Source organism: Thermobia domestica, chromosome 11 (assembly GCF_964235325.1).
Source record: "Thermobia domestica chromosome 11, izTheDome1.hap1.1, whole genome shotgun sequence".
Lineage (NCBI taxonomy): Eukaryota > Metazoa > Arthropoda > Insecta > Zygentoma > Lepismatidae > Thermobia > Thermobia domestica.
Genome location: NC_137464.1, coordinates 49,414,970 through 49,436,696, shown reverse-complemented (window position 1 = coordinate 49,436,696; position 21,727 = coordinate 49,414,970). Strand labels below are relative to the sequence as shown.

At 34.1% G+C, this 21,727-nt stretch overlaps 1 protein-coding gene across 1 annotated transcript in view; it reads right to left on the bottom strand.

Moving 5' to 3' along the window:
- side-VI (sidestep VI transmembrane protein) overlaps nt 1-21,727 on the bottom strand; it is a 740,122-nt gene that overhangs the window by 14,284 nt on the left and 704,111 nt on the right. Inside the window, exons 11-13 of the mRNA XM_081732407.1 lie at nt 18,056-18,349; nt 11,115-11,411; nt 8,159-8,380 (exon numbers count right to left, since the gene is read on the bottom strand). Coding sequence (XP_081588533.1) covers nt 8,159-8,380; nt 11,115-11,411; nt 18,056-18,349 — 813 coding nt within the window. The remainder of the gene's footprint in view (nt 1-8,158; nt 8,381-11,114; nt 11,412-18,055; nt 18,350-21,727) is intronic.

The window sequence follows — 21,727 nt, the reverse complement described above, 5'->3', positions numbered from 1 at the left end:
TTACACTTTTTTCTTCTTTCCGAAAAGTTGAAACTAATTAATAAAATGTGTTGTTAAAAAAGTAATACTCTCTTCCTCTCTTTCTCTCTCTCTCTCTCCCTCTTAAAAAGAAAAATCTAATTGCCTAAAGTAAAATTTGATATTAAATATTTAATTAATAAATACTGTAGAACGTTCCTACAAAAAATGTTAACTCCACTACAAACTGAAAAGATTAAAAATAGCTCCCTGTTAAAAAAGAAAGTGTTATAGAGCAATTAAAACTATTCTGAAGAAATGCATTCTTTATTGTTTTTTAACACATTTTTTTCAACAATGCTCATGCATTTCTAACATCACTTAGAAACCGTATCATCACTTAGTTTTTGATGCATTAAGTAAACTACCAAAAAGAAATTGACCAGGTCCAAATTAACATTGAAGGGTTGAGTGCCAATGTAGTCTATGTATTCCGTTCATACTTTCGAGAAAATTGGATCTAAAGGTAATTTTTTTCCGTAAGTTTTAATGGCGTAACAAAAACTCATGGTCCTATCGGTATTGAATGAGCCATATTTCTCGATAAGTTACGGTCTCTTTTTGGTTAAAAAAAAAAAAAAAAAAAACTAGAAGCAGTTCGTGTACCTAATTAAGAAATTTCTATTTTGGCGCATAGGCGACTCTAGTACTCAAGTCACCAATTTTGACAACCCGTAAGTAGGAAACTAAAATTCAGTACATCGTAATACATTTCATATGATTATTAAACTAGTCAACATTTTACCATTGTGACAAGTTTGACTAAAATCGGATTCGTTTCATCAACTGACTCTGCACGATTAGGCCTATACAGTGAAACCTCTAAATAACGCATATCAGTGTCACATGGTTATTTACCCGTAAGTAAGAGCCAGTGGCGGATCTAACCCGCGGCCGGGAACCTAGGGCTTCCCAGTTTTTGAATGACCTAGGTTCTGGCTAGTCCCCCTAGTTTTTACCTTCTAGATCTGTCACTGGCGAGCGGTGTCAGTTACTGAGAAATTACACAAATTTAGATTACTCATAGCTTTTGTGTTAATTGTATGCAATATGCAGTAAATACTATGTAAGTGTAAATGTAGGTAAATGCAAAATAAAATTGAAATATTGTATTCAATGCTCGAATTACTGGCGAAAAGAGGGGAAAATACCCTTTTGTGAAGGAACAATGAAGTATCGCTGCGAGATGTTTTTATATAAGCATATATTGTAAAAGATGAGCATGTAATGTTTATGTTAATTGTCTTTAGAAGTACAAGTCACACCTCTTCAATGTCCCTTAATTCATATATTAATTGTATGAAAGCTTCATATTTCAAAACTTTTGACACGATGTAACAGTGAAGATATTCTGTGAATAATGATGTTAAACTAATATCATACGTAAAATAGCCATTTATAGCCTTAATATTTGTAAACTGAACTCTGATGCTGAAGATAAAATGTTCTTCAAGCAGATGTAAGCAATGACTTTTATACCAAAACAAAAATAGTTTTGTATGTCTCTTGGTTTCTAGTACTTTTCTCTTGGCTGCCACACTGGATTTAGGCCAATCAGTAAAATGTATATATCAAAATATATAACATCCAGGTACTTTATAAGAAGGTTATGCAACCGAAATGACACTATGGCTTTAGTGGGTTGCATGACTTACAGTTAATGACAACAACTGCAATGTTACTTAGAAAACCAATTAAGATTGACATCCCGGACGGAATGTAGGACTCACAAGTACTGAACGTTGTAAACATACATTTTTATAATCGTAGAATGCAATACAGGAATACAAAAGTTATACTTCAACATGAAAATCATAAAAAGTAAGACAAAAATCGAACATTCCCTTTTTTTTCGGATTTTTATTTAAAAGATCCTACAATGCCAGCCTTCTGCATCTCTAAGATCTACAAAGCATAATCTTACGAAGACTGGGAATCCACAATTATGTGTGAATTAGTTTAGCATAGAACACAATCCAATTGATTTTTCTTCAGTTTCTTACAGTAATGGAATTTCGATTACATGTTTGTTAAAGTTTAGCATTTCTCTTTCAGCACAACTACTATACAAGGTGTGTGAGAAAAGTAATGAGACTTGCGACTCTGCAGGCGATCTGGCAACGTTGTGTCTACCGGCCTGTGCTAGACCAGTTTGTTTATCTCTTCCACTTCCTCAGTCCGAGTTACAACTCCGTACAGCTAACACATTATTTTTGACAGTGCCATCAGTGAAGTTGTGTTTTTGTTGTGCGTTACAGAAATGAAGCATCGGAATTTAGAGCAATGTTGTGCAATAAAGTTTTGTGTTAAACTTGGTGAATCCGCGAGTGTGACTTTTGAAAAGTTGAAACAGGCCTATGGGGAACATTATTTATCAAGAGCACAAGTTTTCCGCTGGCACAAATCATTTTTGGAAGAGAACACGTTGATGATGAATCTCGCTCAGGGAAACCTTCAACTTCAAAAACTGACGAAAACGTTGAACGTGTGAGGGCTCTTGTGAGATCAGACCGTCGTTTAACAATAAGGATGATGAGTGAACAGTTAAATTTAAACACTTTCACCGTACTAAAATTTTGACAGACGATTTGAACATGCGAAAGATTTGTGCCAAAATGGTGCCGAAAAACCTCACAACTGAACAAAAGGACAATCGGAAAAACGTGTGCGTTGATCTTTTTGAGAGGATTGCCAATGACCAAGAATTCATCAATTGTGTGATCACAGGTGATGAATCCTGGATATTTGAGTATGATCCTGAAACAAAGCGTCAAAGCGAAGAGTGGCAAACTCCGCCATCTCCTCGGCCAAAGAAATGTAGAATGAGTGAATCAAAGATCAAGACGACGCTGATTTGTTTTCTTGACAGTAAGGGTATCGTGCACAAAGAATTTGTTCAACCAGGACAAACTGTCAACCAAGTGTTTTATAAAAGTGACCTTGAAAGGTTCAGAAAAGGAGTGATTTGTGTGAGACCAGACATTGGAGACAAGTGGGTGCTTCATCATGACAATGCCCCGTGTCGCACGTCCATTTCCATAAGTGAATTTTTGACGTCAAAACGCATTACTATTGTTCCTCAACCCTCTCTTCACTTGATTTGAGTTCTTGTGACTTTTTCCTTTTCCCGAAATTGAAATATGTCCTAAAAGGACGTCATTTTGGAACTCTGGAGAATATTCAAAAGACTGTGACCGAACAGTTGAAGACTTAAAACGCTGCTACCGAGAGTGGGAACAACGACTCCGCCGGTGTATAGCTGCAGAAGGGAATTACTTTTAAGGAGATAACGTTGTTGCTTGAAAAAGATAAAAAAAAAAGATTTAGTTAGTACAAAATCAGACTCATTGCTTTTCTAACACACCTCGTATGAGACATGGACATCCTACAGTTTAAAGTGAAATCCTAACCACACCGCGTTCAAGTTTGATTATACTCTTCCATTGGGAATCGAACCAGGGACCACATGTACAAAAAAGCTATTCCAATAGAACAGCGGGAAAGGCACAAATAAAAGTTTGAGTTTCGTAAATTATAATAGCAAGGATTGGCGTTAAAATAATCCACCTCTTTAAGAGACCACAAAGCGGTAAATTTCCCATATTGCAAGACTTGACCTTGGATACTGATTTATGCACTTTTGCCAAACAGCATCAGATATAAGCCGTCGTATGGTTCGGAGCCCTCGTCAAAATAGGTCCTGTCATTTGTAACCTTAATCCTCGCACTACCTAGGTACTTTTTTGTAATGCGAACTACCAAGGTGGGTCATTTTGTACCCATTTCTTAAGATTAAATAGATCTCGCAAAAGAAACAAACTAGAAACAATCACAAAAATCTATAGTGACTGAAGCTCACAGTACACCGGATAAGACTAGCTGCCAAATTCAGAAAAGGCGGGATACAGCTATTTATTATTCTGCAATATAGTAGTGATACTTCTATCAGTCACATCTTCTACCAACGGGTAGGGAGGCTACTTTGTGCCCACCAACTTAAAATAGGAAATTTATGAGGCACACTAACATTCAATTTGCACCATCGAAAAGTATACGCTTTAGCTAAGCATGCTCAACATATATATATATATATATATATATATATATATATATATATATATAGGATGGTAAGTAACTCCACCGACAAACTTTGGAAGGCGATTCCTTATACGAAATGGAAGAAAAAACTTCTAATAAACATGGGCCGAAAAATGCCTCCTTTCAGAGTTATGATCCATTGAAAATTCGAAAAATCATTTTTCAAAACTCCCTAACTTAGAAACTATAGGACCTATCCCAAGCGGTTTAAGGAATTACACAGGAACTGGTATACGCTCTATCTAAATATCGATGTTTCAGAATTCACCAGTACCAGCGGAACGAACACACCACTAGTACTTAAAGGAGTATTCCTATACTTCAACTTCCTTTTTACAGTTCCTTTCACCGATAACGGAGGATGGTAAAACATGGATATTTAGATAGAGAACATACTAGTTCCTGTGTACTTCCTTAAACCGCTTGAGATAGGTCCTATAGTTTCTAAGTTAGGGAGTTTTGAAAAATGATTTTTCGAATTTTCAATGGATCATAACTCTGAAAGGAGGCATTTTTCGGCCCATGTTTATTAGAACTTTTTTCTTTCATTTCGTATAACGAATCGCCTCCCAAAGTTTGTCGTGGAGTTACCTACCATCCTGTATACATACACCCCCCCATATATATATATATATATATATATATATATATATATATATATATATATATATATATATATATATATATATACAATTAATTAATAATAAAGGAACCATTAGAAGAGTAACTTCCAAAAACATACTGTGGTGGTTACAAATCCCTCCCTGTTGGTAATGCCAGGATTAATGTTGCAAAACACACACAAAAAAAAAATCAGAAGCAGAAGCCAACAATTTTTTACAAGTTAAATTTGCAGTTTGTGTACACAAAAGAATCCTTTATTACAGAAACAAATGCATTTTTTAAATTAAAGTTTTAATACTCTTATTATAAAATTAATTTAGTTGTGTTTAAAATATTTCTTTAAGATTGCATCTTAAATTCAATTTGCCTCGATATTCACTATAGAAACAGTGCAAATAGATTTACAGTATTTACGCATGAAACATATTGTAGCACGTATGTTACAAGAGCAAATACGTTTAACGTAGTTCATGCATAGCATATGATTTATTTCTAAAAATTTCTATGTACATTCTATCGGGAAAGAAAGGTATTGTTTCGAATCTGTTGTAATTAAATTTTCATAAACGGCGCTGTTTATCTTTTGCAAGAATAGCAAATTAGCTCAATGTGCTAGTTTGCAAAGTTTCGATTGAAATAAAGCATATGCTGTTTGTATTTCAACAGGTCTTTAATGTAATATATATATATATATATATATATATATATATATATATATATATATATATATATATATATATATATATATATATATATATATATATATATATAAAAAGAAACAGAAACACATAATCCTTGCTTTGTTCGTTACTGTTAAACAAAAGTGAAAATAATTTTAACACTAAAAAATCTAGAATTATATTTTATTACTTAAAGGTAAACATTCAGGAATAATTAAAACATCGCTTATGCTTGATACAAGTCAACAAAAAAGTTCATGTGGTTTCCACTACTGAAATAAAGAAACCAGCAAAGTTAAACTTAATTTTTATTGAAAAATAATCACAACAGTTTCAACAACATGTTTCCAACAATGTACAATCCAGAAATATTGTTTCCGTAGAAAGTTACTTTTTGTGAAGTAGAAAAAAAAAGAAAAAAAAGAAAACTCGTTTACGACATATTCTTTGTTTTTGAAATGCCAAGTACATATCGTTGGTCCAATGCCAAAACCTCCAATGTGCAAATTTTGCTATTTTCACCTAAGTGCAGTTTCATGTTACTTGGGGCACACAGATTTCAATACCAAAATCCCATTTGAGAAATATGAGTATATTATAAGTTATCGTCAATTCCTAAAACATGTACCTAAGTCTACATATTGATTTTTCGGAGTAACTTGAACATTAAAATGCTTATAACTCAAAATCAAATTTAGCACATTCGCGGTTTTGGCATTGGATCGACGTCCAGGTAAAACAAGTAGTAATCCGATGGAGCGAGGTCCGGGAAGTACAATTGATGTGGCAGAAAATTTTCAACAAAAGTTTGTTAATAGTCATCATGGTCGCTTTCGCTGCATTATGGTTTGCCGTTGACCTGGTGGAAGGAAACTCCTCTCCTATTGGATAACGTTGGCTGTATTTTTGTAAGAGCTTCTAAATCTTTTGGTATTCAGTTGAATAGACGTCCTAACCAAAGGTTTGACCTCTTAGGTGAAGTTCAAAAGACACAATACCTGTAATTGTCCCATATACCCAGCGTTTCGTCGATGAATACTGGATTTAGAGGTCAAAGGGATATTTGTTATTAATCAATGATGAGCATGTCTTCTGTTATTATAAACAAACATTTTTGTTAATTACACGTAAGTATATGGTCGAAAAATGAGACTGTTTTGTGACGTGACAACAACTACATGCGTGAGCTTAGCTTCGAGAGATTGTGTTCCACTCGGTGATGCAGCCTACTCATCTTTTTTTTTTTTTTTTTTTTTTTTTCAAGTTCATTTATCAAGTTCAAGTTTAAGAGAAAGGTCTCATCCGACATATTGAACAATTGTACCAGTTCTAGGCACATTTATCTTGAGTATTGAGCGATAGGTTTCTTTAGTTGGATCATGGCCGATTAGAACAAGGCATAACTTCGAGGACGCAATCTCGGCTCTAAATGTTTAGTATCATTTCTGTGCTGTATGTTCACTCACCGTGGTTACCCCAAGTGTTTAGCGGTCTCGGCGACTTGAGTGTTAAATTTTAATTCGTATAGTAAGCAATCCGGTATATTTACTTTCGACACGGATATGTTCATCACAGAATATTACGATTAAAACAGATCAATCTGTTAATACTGTTAATACTTAAAGCAATTGCAACTCCAACTCCGTTCTTGACATTGTGGTGAACGAAGTTTCGATCCTGAGCTTTTGCCTTCCATGTAAAGTGCGGTGTCGGTTGACTTGTATATGCCTGTGCGTTCCTTATTTAGAACTGCAACTATCGCGAGTCCCATTTCCTTCTTCTGATTAGACTACTGCGTTCATACTGAATAACCTATCATGCATCACGTCTGCTCTCCACCGTGACATACACTAGATTGCGCGTTTATATGTGGCAGGTGACAAAACTCGCATGAACGTTTTTTGGTTGACTAGAAATAGAAATTAAATAATACATAATAATGCAAATCTTTATAAATATTATTACAGCGAATCATAAATAAACAGTATGTCAACGAGATTGAAAAGTACTCTTTGTTACGTGAGATTTAATTAATTGGCTGATGGACCATCATAGTGATCAAATTTTAGTGCACAAGATTCCAATTAAGACACACAAAAAGGAAAACATATGTGTTTCAATGAAGGATTTAAAGAATGCTAGTGGAGATCCTAGAAAAAAAAAAAAACATTGGTAGTCGATGTACAAACTACATCTCACTAAATGGTCAGAAATGCACCATCTGGCTGGAGTTTTTCAGAGACTACAGTACCAAGATGAAGGACTACTTTATTTCTTGTTTGTAAATAACATTATCTGGGTGTTCAACAGTTTTGTAATAGTGTCCTCTGAATTAAGGCTGGATTAAGGAGGCTTAGGGGAGCTATAGCCCCTGGCCTCCAGGTGGATAGGGGCCCCCACTCTGATCAAAATCTCAACTGGCTATCTAACAAAAATCATGAAGATACAGTCATCATTAAATAAAATATGACCAAATATATGAATACATGTCCCCTTAACTTTTCTACTGTGCTTTCACAGAAATGTATTAGGTGAAGTCAACAGGGGCCACAAATTTTTTCTATCTCCAGGCCTCCAGATGGGTTAATCCAACCTTAGTGTCCCTGTAAAAAATAAAATATAGTAACACTAGAGACTATAACATATTAATCTAAAGGATGCAAGAAAGTTCTTTAAAACTGTACTCCGAAATGGCCAAAGTATAATTAATTTAAGTCATGCCAGTTCTGGGTACTTACCTTTGTTACATGGGATTACATCAGGGTTCTCCTTTTCACCATACAGTTCATCATCGGTCGGAAGATGCTTATTAGATTTCTCTTTATGAGTATGGTCTCCTCGTGCGGTTCGGTGAGCGCGCATGCGCAAAGCGGCCACCACAACTGCTACTAAAATGAGCGCAATTATGACTCCTATCAAAATTCCCAAAATAGGAGTTATCTCGAACGGCACTGGCGGACCTGAAAGGAAATAAATCAAAGGTAAACTGAAATAAGTTTTTCTTTTTTTTAAAAAAAAGTCTTCTCTTCCTCGTACTTTCTTCTTTATTGAAGGAGGTTTCTAGAGATAAAACTTATTGTAATGCAAAGAAGAACATGAGCACATCAAAACTTAAAAAAATAAAATAAAAAGAAAATGTGAGTTGCAGGAAAGAAACATTTTCAAGGAAGCAACATACTAAAGTTTTTTAATGAGAAAATAATGGAATCCGGAAGTAAGAAAAAAAGCAACAACAAAATATCGACTAGAGAAGGGTTGTAAAGATTCAGGTCAGGAGTTTAATCTTCTGTATGTCCTCCACCCATACCCTATCTTTTCATACCCTGCTCATTCTTTTTCCTTCCTCCAAATACCCCCTCAAACCTCACTCCTTTTCTTACGTTTAAGAGGAGGATATCATGAAAGGCAGAGAGTCAAAAGTAGTCTGTTTTGCAGCAAAGGCAAGCAAGTCACTACTACCTCACTCGCAGTATTAAATCTTTGAAACAGTGCTAGCAGGGGAAATAAAGAGCTGTACGAGGTGGGACTAGAGAATGAAGTAAATAAAGTTTCAAAGTTCACTTCTTTCACTCGACCTCCTACACTTTCCACCATCATTTTCTTCTGGTGCCTCGTCTCCTTCTCTTCCTCCTTTCTGACTGTCTTGTCCTAGATATTTTTGACCAAAAAACCTTAAAGCTTTTGTGGATTCCATAAATTCTATCTTCTTCAGCACCAGCCGTTACCTCTTTTTTTTCTTTATTCTTTATTCCCCCACTTTCATTCGTTGCTCTTCCATAAATCAAGATATTTCTTCATAAAACGGAAAACTACTTAAATGTTCTATGCTTTTTCGAAATTTTTCCTTTTACTAATATGACAATAGCTATTTGCCGGAAGAGAACATACCACTTTTCCGAATCTGTATTTCATTCTTTTACTTTCTGCTTTTTTCTTTATCCTTCTTGTTTTTCATTTTATATTTTCAAAGTATATGTTCTATCCGTAACCAAGACATGATGAAACTTTACCATCTTTTTTTTTTTTCAAGTATTATTAAACTTTCGATATTATGGTTAAATAGATTTATTCTTTGGAAGAGCTTAGTATAAAAGTTAATTAATTCTTTGAAATAACTTTGGTACATTTGAGTTATAAATTTGATTCGCAGTGGCAATATGCACTCAAGAGTAGATGATCATGGAAATTAATACCGCTTCCCTCCAAAATTTTGCATCAGATTACATTATATTATACGTTATTTCCAATTCTCTTTAATTATAGTTAAAAAAAAAACTAGAACAAATTCATTGCTCCTTCAGCCGTTTTTTTTAGATCCAATACGTTCTTCCTTACTAGCAGCGACGGAGCTAGGCTAGTTGTCGCCCGAGACAAGAACTCGCTTTAGCACCTCTTCCCTGACCAACCAAACTAAAACGCTCCTCGACTACATCTGATACTGGCATCACATAGTAATTCTCCTATTCCGTTTTTTCTTCAAGTGGTAAAGCTTGATTTCAAAATTGCAGTACATAATTTAATTTTTTAATACAAGATAAAACACCAAACTAATTAGTACTTGATTCCAAATAGTCTGACAGTAGTCTGCTTGATATATTCTTATATTCTTATCATAATAACTGCAAACCACAGTGTTTTTGGAATTATATCGAGATGTGCATACCGTATGTGTAGAGTGAATCAGTTCCCTTAGAATAGAATATTTAATTATGTCAAACAGTCAAGCTGTTGTCTCGAGTATTATACTTGGATATTTTGCAAATCTCTTAAATTGATGTAAGTTAAATGAAAACATAAAAAGCTGGAACTAAAATTTAACTTTCCGGGTTCTTTCGGCTGCAAAGGTTTCTACAATGCCACAAAAGATAGCTTTGAAACTAACATATGCTTTATGGATATGATCCTATGTTTGGTGAGTCGTTGTTGTCCTGTTAAGATTCGAGGTACTTCCTTTTTTAAAATCTTTAGTTTGCTAAAACTTATTTCCTTGCCTTATAGTAAAAATAAATATTTGCCCAGTTTTGTGCCCCCCAATCCGGCCCCCGGGGCACAAGAGCCGTTTGCGCTAATTAGTCACGTCATCGCTCAATGGAAACTCGAATTTCTGCTTCTGTGTATCAATGAGATATGGACCGATTGACTGGCAGATGAAATTGAAATTTTCCAGGAGAGAAATTTGAATTTCAACATGTCATGAACAATTTATATTTCTGTTATGTTGGGAACCAAAGCCATAACTATGTGGTTTATTGTTTTATAATGTACTATTTTCAAATTATATTTAAAAAATGTAGCCATATATAGAAGTGAATGAAGCTGTTAGTCCATCTTTTTTTTTCTTTCCTTTTTTCATGTTATGGAAGGTCTCTCAAAGGAATGCTTGTTGCAAAATAGATTGAACTGTCCAATTATCATACAGTTTTGCTGAGAAATTTTGCGTTCAAAATTGTTGTCATTAAAAAATAACACAGTTTGTATTGAATTTTCTGTCACTAATATTCGATCCTATATTATGTTATAAGACACAGTAGATAGTCATCAAACATATTCTAACGTAATTCATAGGTATTTTAAACACTACAAAACAACACTGAACTCCAGGAAAAACTAGCAGAGACAAAAAGTTTATCTTTACTATTCTATGAATATTTTATTGATATTAAAACAAATAATAGTTAATGCAGGTAACCTTACCTGTTTGTGGTTCTGGGTGTTTCAATGTGAAACCTTCTAGCGTAACTGGATCACTTCTCCCTTTACTATTGGCAGCATAAATGAGCATTTTGAGACCTTTCCCAGACTCCAGACCGTTCACACTGAATACTGGAAACTTGTAGGATACATTTGCTCGGAGGAGACCAGTTTGAAGGTCATAAACCTCCATGAGAAAGTATTGTGGCTGCCCACCATCGAAACCTTCAAGGCACTCTACTTCCACGGACTCAGAGGTTTGGTTCAGGATTGTGCAGTTGAATGGAGAATCTGGCCTTCCTACAAACAAACGAAAGAAAAATATGTTGAGTATAACTGCTTCAGTAGAAAGAAAATAGGTTGGTAAATTTCGAAGAAATCCATGCATATGAAGTGCAAGAGACTGCAAAATAATTAAATTGTGAAACACTACATCATCATTATCATAATTATAGGTATTCTGCCATTATTGGCAGGTCACTTGCCGCAACTGAGAAGCTTCCATGCATCACGGTCTTTAGCTAACCTCTTCGTCTTCATAAAAGATAATTTCTGTTTTGATACCGTTTATCGATTGCAACTTTCTTTAGCCTTCCTCTCTTTCCTGCTACCATATCTTTTAGCATGTCCCTCATGATACAATCTCCTGTCATAATAGAATCCCCTGTCAATCCCAATCATTTTTTTTTTTTTACATCTATGCGTGGAACCGAAAGTTGTAGATGTTGCCAGGAGCTATTTTTAAGTGTAACTTCGAGTCAAATGCCATCGTCTAATGCATATTGAAGAGTCTAATGAAGGAAAATTTTAATGAAATGAATACTGCAGAGGCAATATCTATAATAAACTGAAGTGGACTATTATCGTAACTATGGATTGTAAACCATTTTTGTAATTCCCCTAGCCACCTTGTTTTCCAGTCGTTGATAGTTCATTGCAGAAATCAGTTATAATGAGTTTATAAAGTAATGTTCATTCTATCGTATTGTTGGATATAGACTTATAATATAGGTAATGTGTGTGTGTGTGTGCTGTAACTCCGATCTCGTTCTGAAATGGTAACTCAGCAGGTGATAAGTAACGAAAAGTCCCTTTGTTCCTTCCTCTTATTTTTGTCAACAATTAGATAACTGTAATATCCTACGCTGGTAATACATTCAATCACAAAGTCAACAGCTTCCATCATGTTATGCCCCTTGGTATGATCATATTGGCCGATACCTCCTATATGACTAGTGTTGACAATGAGACGACCAAACAAGAATCGAGCACAGGAGTACGTTTTCAAATTTGAGACGAGACGAGACACATTGCAATTCTTGTCTAGACGATACGAGGAATTTCTTGAAGTGGCATGGGTAACATAAGTTCATTCAGGTCTTAGATCTCAAACGCTGTTTTAATTTTACATGATTCATAGTAGAAAAATGATAATATGATTGTAAGAGTACAATGATGACCATTTATTGACGATTGAAGACTAATAAGTCGTCACACAATATACTTCAATATGGTTTAAATGTTGTTGTATTGCACTTTTCGTGGACGTCTCATTACGCAAAAGGATTCCAAGAACTATTAGATGAACTATTAGAACTATTAGAACTATTAGAATCAGGGCATACATTTTGTACATAAAAAAGACGAGACGAGAATTTTTCTGAGAACCAAGATGAGGAGAGAAAGAGTTCGACAAAAATTTTCGAGATAAGATCTAGTCTCCTCTCATAAGCAAGTGTGACTCTTTTCCATTTTTTGGACAAATCAACACATATTAACCACTGTTACTAACTGCTAGATATTTACAAATTTCGCAGCATATATGGCAACTCGTGTCAGCCAATGTGTACTATCATCTGTTTGTCTCTGAAGAGTCTAGCACGCAGATTTCTAGTTCCTTTTCTGATGTCTTTGTGTTTTTTTAAAGGATTCATTTTCACAGCCCGAAAATGTAATTTCATTATCTCACTGTGTTAAAAATTTTTTAAAAGTATTCATATACATTATAATTGGCATAGAAGCGTAAACGCTTACTGTAATTTAGTGTTACAGGATGAGAAGTCAGAACCGGCAACTTTATTTACATCTAAATCAGTCAGTCATCCATTGAGAACTCAACAGGCTTTGCTGTTGGAGTTCATCGTCTGTTAGATGTCATTTACACCAACCATCGACATCGCCAGCTGACATCGTATTTTCAGCGAGAAAATAACTAATTACCTTCTGTTTGCTTTACTACAAGGAAGTCCTTGTATTTGTAAATGATTTATAATGAATATTGGTAGCACTTTCCGTTACCTTTTCTCCCTTACGTCGCATTATTTAAGTCTCACACGCGTTAAGTCAATGTTTGTTTTTGATTATTTCAGTCACTTCTCTCAGTTTTGTGTCTTGCTAGCCCTCACAGTCGTGTCAACGTCTGGGCAATTGTCCGTCACGCACAGCCACCTCATGGATATTGACACATCTAAGAAGCACCGACCTAGGAAATGTTTGTCTCCTAACAACTTGAGTTTTGCTCTTTTCCTGGTTTTCGACATGGATTTTCAGCTATTGTCAGCTCTAGCTGCATGAGGAAATACGGACATTGCCTATGGCTATGCTGGGGTGATAACCGCCATCAGGTGATTTGGTAGGTGTGATTTGTGCTATCGATTCATGACGTCAGGGGGGATAGCCAGAACAAAACGAGTCGAGAAGTGGCGAACGGAGTCTTTTGCTTTTGGTCCGGCGTTAGGTTTTAATAGAGAACGTTACACCATTATTCCAGGAGAAGGCTGCCGTCGCTATCAGTGAGAGAATAAAATTTTATTTAAACCATGCATCTATATCGTTAACAGTTTTTTTATTGTTGTTTGTTTTTATTTTTCGTTTATGAAATGAGAAAGTACCTTATATCACACTATAAACCAGTGATTATCAGCAGACAGAATACGAAAAGAAGATTAGGATTTATGTTTTCGTATTATATAATATTAAGTTACATTAATTTATGAACACTCTGTACGGAAACATTTGAAACTAACGTAACAAAAAACTCAATGCTGAGTATCTTTTTTTCCTGTTTTCTCTCCCTCCTTCTCCACTTAACATTTTTCAGTTTTTCTTATCTTCTTTTAATTTCTGTCAATTTTCTTCATGGTTTTCTCTCATTTTCTCGATTCCTCTTCTTTTCGACTTTGCGTGCGTTTTTCGCTGTTTCTTCTTTTTTTCTATTATTTGAAGAAAATATATTCGTCTCATTTTAAATTCTCTTCTTCATAAACGTAGGAAACATAGATATAAAATGGAAAAAAGAAATGTATGCGGAGAACGAAACTAGTGAAAAAAAATAATAAGTAAAAAAAAAGTAAGACAAGGAAAAAAAGAAAGTTGTCTAATACTCTTCAGAATTTTAATTAGCCTGGGTCTGCAGTTTCCCATTTCTGTTACTAGAAAAAGGGGTGAGGGCAAAGAAGCAGGGGGCGGTAAGATTAAAGATAGTAGCAAAGGTAGAGAAAAAAACATCACCCCCACCTCACCAACCATAAGCGAAAGATTTATTACGTTATAGTACCCCCTCCCCGCCATAAAAAGAAGTATCTATCTATCGTAAGTATTATATTGAGCATGAAATTTTTAGTCTCTGGAAGGTAATGAATATTGATTCTTCAGAAGAAAATATCAAAGATGGAATGAATAAAAATGTTGTATTCTTATAATGTTGTAAATGACATTCCGGAAAGTACAACTAAATGATTGGCAGCAAATTGCTTCCATTTCTCCATTAAAAATGTATTTACGAGTGTTACAAGGTTAAGTTATAAAAAATTTGTGCATACGTGCATGGAAAATCTTTAACTTGTTACGCTATTCATAAAGAAAAATGATTTTTTTTTTTTTTGTCTTTATCGAAATGAACCTTTTCAAAGAAGAATTGACTATATTACAAAATATTTGGAAACGACTTGTAGACACAGTTAGGACAGTTTACACATTACCGACTCTCTTCGAACTCTCCTGGATGACACATATTCACCCCCTCTGAGATACTGTTTCTTCCAAGTATGTCCCCAAATGTGTTTGCAGAATATGACTTTGTTTTCGAAGTGTTTGCTGAGAAGAAGTGCTTTCAATATGTCACACTAGACACTGTTTTTAAGAATTAACGCTTTCTGGACACGCGAAGCACACTTTTTAAACACTATTGTTATCTTGTCAGTTTTCTCCTCAAAAAGTGTTTTAAAAATGTTCAAATAATGATTTTGTTTTTACAGTGTAGGAGAAAACAATTAATTTAAATTTTGACTTCGAGAAACTCATTAGCGGGGTAGTAGAGGCGATATATTAGTGATATTCGTGAAATTGCATGAATTTAACACTTTTGGGTGCAAAAATAATGAGCTATTTAAATAAAACAAATTCTTGACAAACGGCATCGTTTAATTCCTGGACCGGCTGTAGGAAGACTTAAATTTAATCCAACGTAGCCTAAGTGTGTTGTGAGATCATAGTCGCTGAGTAAGGTTTTTCGTCTGTCAAAAAAGATTAAGAAGCATTGTGTTATATTGCATAATTCAATGTCAATTTTTTTGTTAATGAACCAGAAAAAGTGATAGAAAATAAATTGGCGAAAAAGTATCCTATCGAGTTAAGAGGCTCCATCACGACGAAATTAAAATACCGCTAATTTTGCAGTAATTATGTGGTATCTTTAAATAGATTAAAGATAATAGAAAAGTGGAACAAGAGCTTGCTAGATAATAATTATTTTACATGAGATACCGTTATCGCGACTCACTTATCTGGTTTTGATTTCCAGCCATTTATAAAATCGGCATTTATTTTCGCGTTTCTAAATGGCAACAAACCAAAAGCTATTAGGTGACTCGTGATAATGGTGCCTCATGAAAAATAACATTATTCAGCGCGCTCTTGTTCCCCATTTCGATTATATTTTGCATCTATTTGAAGATATCACATAATTACTCTAAAATTACCGGTATTTTAATTTCGCAGTGATTAAACCTCTTAAGATGATATTAAAGGAGGCATAATAGGTATTAAGACAATTCACTCTTACTTCCGCCGGTACAAGTGATGTGATTGTATAGTTCAGCTCTCTTAGATGTGAAATGGTAATAGGGAATGTTCTATAACAAAGGATTGATCTTACATAATATGTACATCCATCAATTGCACTGGATCGTCCGAATGTGCTCCCGAGACTACGTTAATAACAGACCCCGTCTTCCATATCTCGTCCGTGTTGCATAACAACGCAAAATGTCATATATATATATATATATATATATATATATATATATATATATATATATGACTATACATATGAGGACGAAAACAGAGGAAAAAAATTAGTTTACTATAAAAAAAAATAGCAAACAATGGTAAACCATCATACTGGATTAGATGATTGACATTTATAAGATCAGTAGAGATTGACAATTCAAAGTAATTCAGCTCAAACTTCCATATGTAGAACTGGCAATTAGGAAATGATAATTTTCAGTAATCATAGCGTAAACTGAGCGAGTTATTTTTAATATTAAATATATATTTTTTTAATTAAATATTAAAATTATACGTATATCCCCTCAAAAAAATAATTTTCGCGAAATGAAGGACATTTTAACGGATCAGTATAACAAAACCATTAAAATTCTAGTTCATTTTTAAAACAGCAATAATAATAATAGTAATAATAATAATAATAATAATAATAATAATAATAATAATAATAATGATAATAATAATAATAATAATAATAATAATAATAATAATAATAATAATAATAATAATAATAATAATAATAATTTCTTCTTGAATAAATTAATGGGCGCAAGACAAAGATGTTTCAGGGATTCAATAATTTTTAGTAGATATCTTAGTTGTGGTGTTTCTGAACTTGAGAATCAGGAAGAAATTTCGAAAAGGTAAATGTAAGAAAAGATAAATGTAAAATGTATATTTTAAAGATTATTTTGAACTTCTTATTTTGATAGGCATATTTTTATTTCCTTAGATATTGTTAAACTCTTACTCCTTTTCCTATATAAAGCTCACAAATACATATGGACAATCTGGACGCCAAAGTGGCCTAACTCCAAATTTTGAAATGTTACACCAGGAGTGAAATTTGAAGTTGACTGGGATTAAGAACTATATTTTGGACTTCCGGCTTCTATAGCCATGTTAGCCCGTTACGTATGAGGTATCATATCCCTCGGCGATTACATTATCCAAGGAAATGGAAGGAAGGTAGGATTGGTTGGAGGAAGGAAACAGCCTGAGACCTTATGTTAGGCACCATCTCGGCATTTGTCTGGTGTGAATGAGGAAAACCCAGGAAAAACCATACTCAAGATAGCTAGTCTGAAAAAGCTTTTACACTTTTTCGACCGATTGTCCCCTCCGGGAATCGAATCCGGGACTCCTCAATTTGAAGTCGGATATATCTCATGAACAATTCATTTTTTTTTTGTCATGTTGGCAACCAAAATCATACTGTAGTTTATGGTTTTAAAATTGACTGTTTACAAGTAGCTTTTTTTTTTTTTTTAAAAAAAAAGCGCTCATCTATAGAAGTATATGAAAAAATTAGTGCACTTTTTAGTTCAATTTTTGAGGTTAGGCCACTTACTATTCAAGCAGTACAACTTGTATAGCCGATAAGTAGAAATAATCGAAAAGCTTATTACAAACCGAAAATTAGTTTTAGGAAATGCTGGCAAAAGGATGTGATGATAGGGACATTGTGATATGATATTGACTGAGAAAACCTGGTTTAGTTGTACTAATTAAGAGTAATAATACCTACACTTTGTACGAAAGATGCTTTTCAAAAGAAAGAAAAAAAAGTTTCATTATTGGAGTTTCTATGAATGATAAATTGGATGAAAAGAAAAAATATATATATGCACAAGACACTTGAATCTTCATCTTACCTGCTGTAATAATGTGAAAGACACAGGGCTCCTTTTGTTGACCGAGTAGATTTGCCGCCCAACACATAACGGTTCCGTAATCCATCTCCGTTTTCGGTGTATGCGTTAGGACGCTCGAGGTGCCAATATTCTTAAAATTGGAATTGGCCACATCGATCGTTTCCGACGTGTTGTTGAACGACCATTTGAAGCTGGTGGGAGCAGGATACGACTCTACATCACACACTACATGAGCGTCCTCGTCTCGTGCAACGCCATACACTTTCTTCTGATCTGGTTTACAAAATGGCTTGTCTGAAATAAACATGAGAAAGTGAGGTTTTGTGATTTGTCTTTATTCAAATCTTTTTTTTTTTCAGTTATACTACGGTATGAGAATACTCAAAATCTCTCTTTATTTTGTCAGAATATAGTAATATTTCTTTCGCCACCGGTGACAAAATGGAGGTATTTTGAAGAGGAGGGAACAAATCAAAACTGAAAACAACAATATATGACAGGATAAATTAGGATATGCAATTAAAAAGGATATGCAATTATTAGGATAAATTAGGATATGCAATTAAAAAGGATATGCAGTTAAACTGAAAACAACAATATATGACAGGATATGCATCATAAAGGTAATACGTAATTTTAAAAATTCTCTTTAGCTTTATGTTTCTTCTTCACCATCATGACGTTGTAAATTTAACGAGATTTCCATTCCGTAAATTTGACTTAGAGGTTGTGAAGAAGTTGCAAGAATCTTTATTTATTTTTTTTTTCAAATTTCATTCGATAATTAAATAGATCTAAATTAGTAGAGTTTTACTCAACAGAGAATAAGAAAGTTTAATTAATATATTGTATTTAAAATCGACCTCTAAAGGGGCACAGTGGCTCAGTGGGTACGGTGCTTACCTCTGGTGCTTGGGGTCCCTAGTTGGATCCCGGTCAAGCAAGTTTGTGGTGGAAATCATCATGTCAGTGAGTTTTCTCCGGGTACTCTTTCTTCCCACATTTTCAATTCACAATTTCTTGCATCATTATTTACTTGCTCTAATCATCAGTCTCCCTTAGTCTGAAGGACATATAACCGTGAGACGTTAAACTGGAAGGTTACACAATCGACGTCTAGACTCTAATATTAGTTACATTGTTCGTATTCTCTTACTATGCCTCTGATGGCGTTCTTTTCTATCTTTTTCATATATCTCTTGGATCTATAAAGTGCGTTGAGGAAAATGGAACAATAGTTCAATGTAAGCGACAGTAGACCTCAACGTTAATGGAACACTAGGTTGAGGAAAATGAAACAATAGTTCAATTTAAGCGACACTCACGTTAATGCAGCAGTGGATTGAAAAAAATAGAACAAAAGTTCAATGTAAACGACAGTCACGTTAATGCAGCAGTGGGTTGAGGAAAGTGGAACAGTAGTTCAATGTAAGCGACAGTAACGTCTACGCAGCAGTGGATTGAGGAAAATGGAGGAATACTTCAATGTAAGCGACAGTCACGTTAGTGCAGCAGTGGATTGAGGAAAATGGAACAATAGTTCAATTTAAGTAACGGTAACGTTAATGCAGCAATGGATTGAGAAAAATAGAACAAAGTTCAATATAAACGACAGTCACGTTAATGCAGCAATGGGTTGAAAAAAGTGGAATATTAGTTCAATGTAAGCGACAGTAACGTCATTGCAGCAGTGGATTGAAGAAAATGAAAAAATAGTTCAATGTAAGTGACAGTCACGTTAATGCAGTAGTGGGTTGAGAAAAATGGAACAATAGTTCAATGTAAACGACAGTCACGTTAATCCAGCAGTGGGTTGAGGAAAGTGGAATATTAGTTCAATGTAAGCGACAGTAACGTCATTGCAGCAGTGGATTGAGGAAAGTGGAGCAATAGTTCAATGTAAGCGAAAGTAACATCAATGCAGCAGTGGGCTGAGGAAAGTGGAATAGTAGTTCAATGTAAGCGACAGTAACGTCAATGCAGCAGTGGATTGAGGAAAATGGAGGAATAGTTCAATGTAAGTGACAATCATGTTAATGCAGCAGTACCGATTGAAGCTTCACAGGCATGTCACTTTTGAAATTTATAATATTAATAATAAAAAATCCCAAACGTAAACATGTTATTAATGTAATAAATTATAACTTTAATATACACATGATACTTCCTTGGGTGCAGCTGCACTAAAATGACTGCCACTTACATTCAACTGTTGCGTGGGTAATAATAAAAATAATCAATAAATAAAAAAAATCATAAACCCAGAATATATAATGAAAACTGATTATGAATTATGTTAAACTGAATCTTTTGATCTGTATTAGCTGCATCATTTGCTACTCCATTATTTGGTTACATTTTATGCCATTTAAATTCACTAGAAGTTATTTAAAAAGCATGATTTGTGAATCACAGACTTCAAAAATGCCATTTAATATTATTTAATACAAAGGACGTTTATAAACGTTTTTTTTTTTTTTTGATGGTGTTGTCAGAAGCTGAACTAAACGTTACTGGATGTGAATCTCTGATATGATGAATGTGTGGGGGTCAAGACCAGGTACTTGATAGAGATAAGAGTCGGACGTACGTAATTGCTGTTACTGCAGAGATCTCGCAAGTTTTTTGCTTTGAGAAGTAAGGTACATTATACAACTGAAGAATAATTGTAAAGTCCAAAAGCAAATATTGAACTAAAATTGTGGAGGAAAATGTACAAAATAAAACAATTAGAAAAATACCTTATGTGCAAAAATACATCTAAATTCTTGGGAACAAGTACGGTAAGTTGTTCCATCTGCTTGTTGATCGTTAAATCTCGGACAGTACCGTAAGTTAAAACATTATTTTGGTTGAAAGATTCTTTAAAATTAAGGTAAAGATAGAAATAACTTACAGAAGTTTTAATATTGCAGTTTAAATTACTTTACTAGACAAAAGTTGAATTTTGAGAACACGAAAGAGGCAATGAACATGATTCTTGGTTAGTTTTATTTTAGTCCCTCCTTCCACACAGTAAAATGGTATTTCCGAGCATTCCACAATATTTTACTACATATCTAAATTACTAATATTTTGGCAGAACGAAAGAGGCTTGCTGAATAAAAATGTATTTTTTTCAATTTATTGACCTCAAATTTATAGTATTGACAAAATTATTCTAAACAGTTGTGTTAACTAATAATAATACTTATTATGACACATATTCACAGCAGATAAATAAAGTAATTTGTTACAATAACAAAAGTTTAATTTATTTAATTACAGTAATCTTTGTGAAAATTACGTCGAATTTTTTCATTGTACCCCAGACTCTACAAGAACCTTGCGATTGTCAAAACTCAGGCTATGTTGATATTAAACTGTCATACGTTTTTCTGAATTTCTTTTGGGTTGTTAAACATTTATAAATACGAAAATGAGTGAGGGGAGCAAAAAACTTCTACGCTAATCTCAAAAGAGAATGACAAACTAATAATCACACAGTGTAAATATTAAACATACTCTCTACCTAAATATGTGTGCGTATATGTACGTATGTTATGTATGCCAAGTTTAAATGTTTACTCCTGAATTCAACGGGTGTTTGCTTTACCGTGTTTGTTAGGGTGGCCAATCACTCCTTCCACGCGTGCTTATATTGATTTGGAAATGTCAAATAACACTGAATAC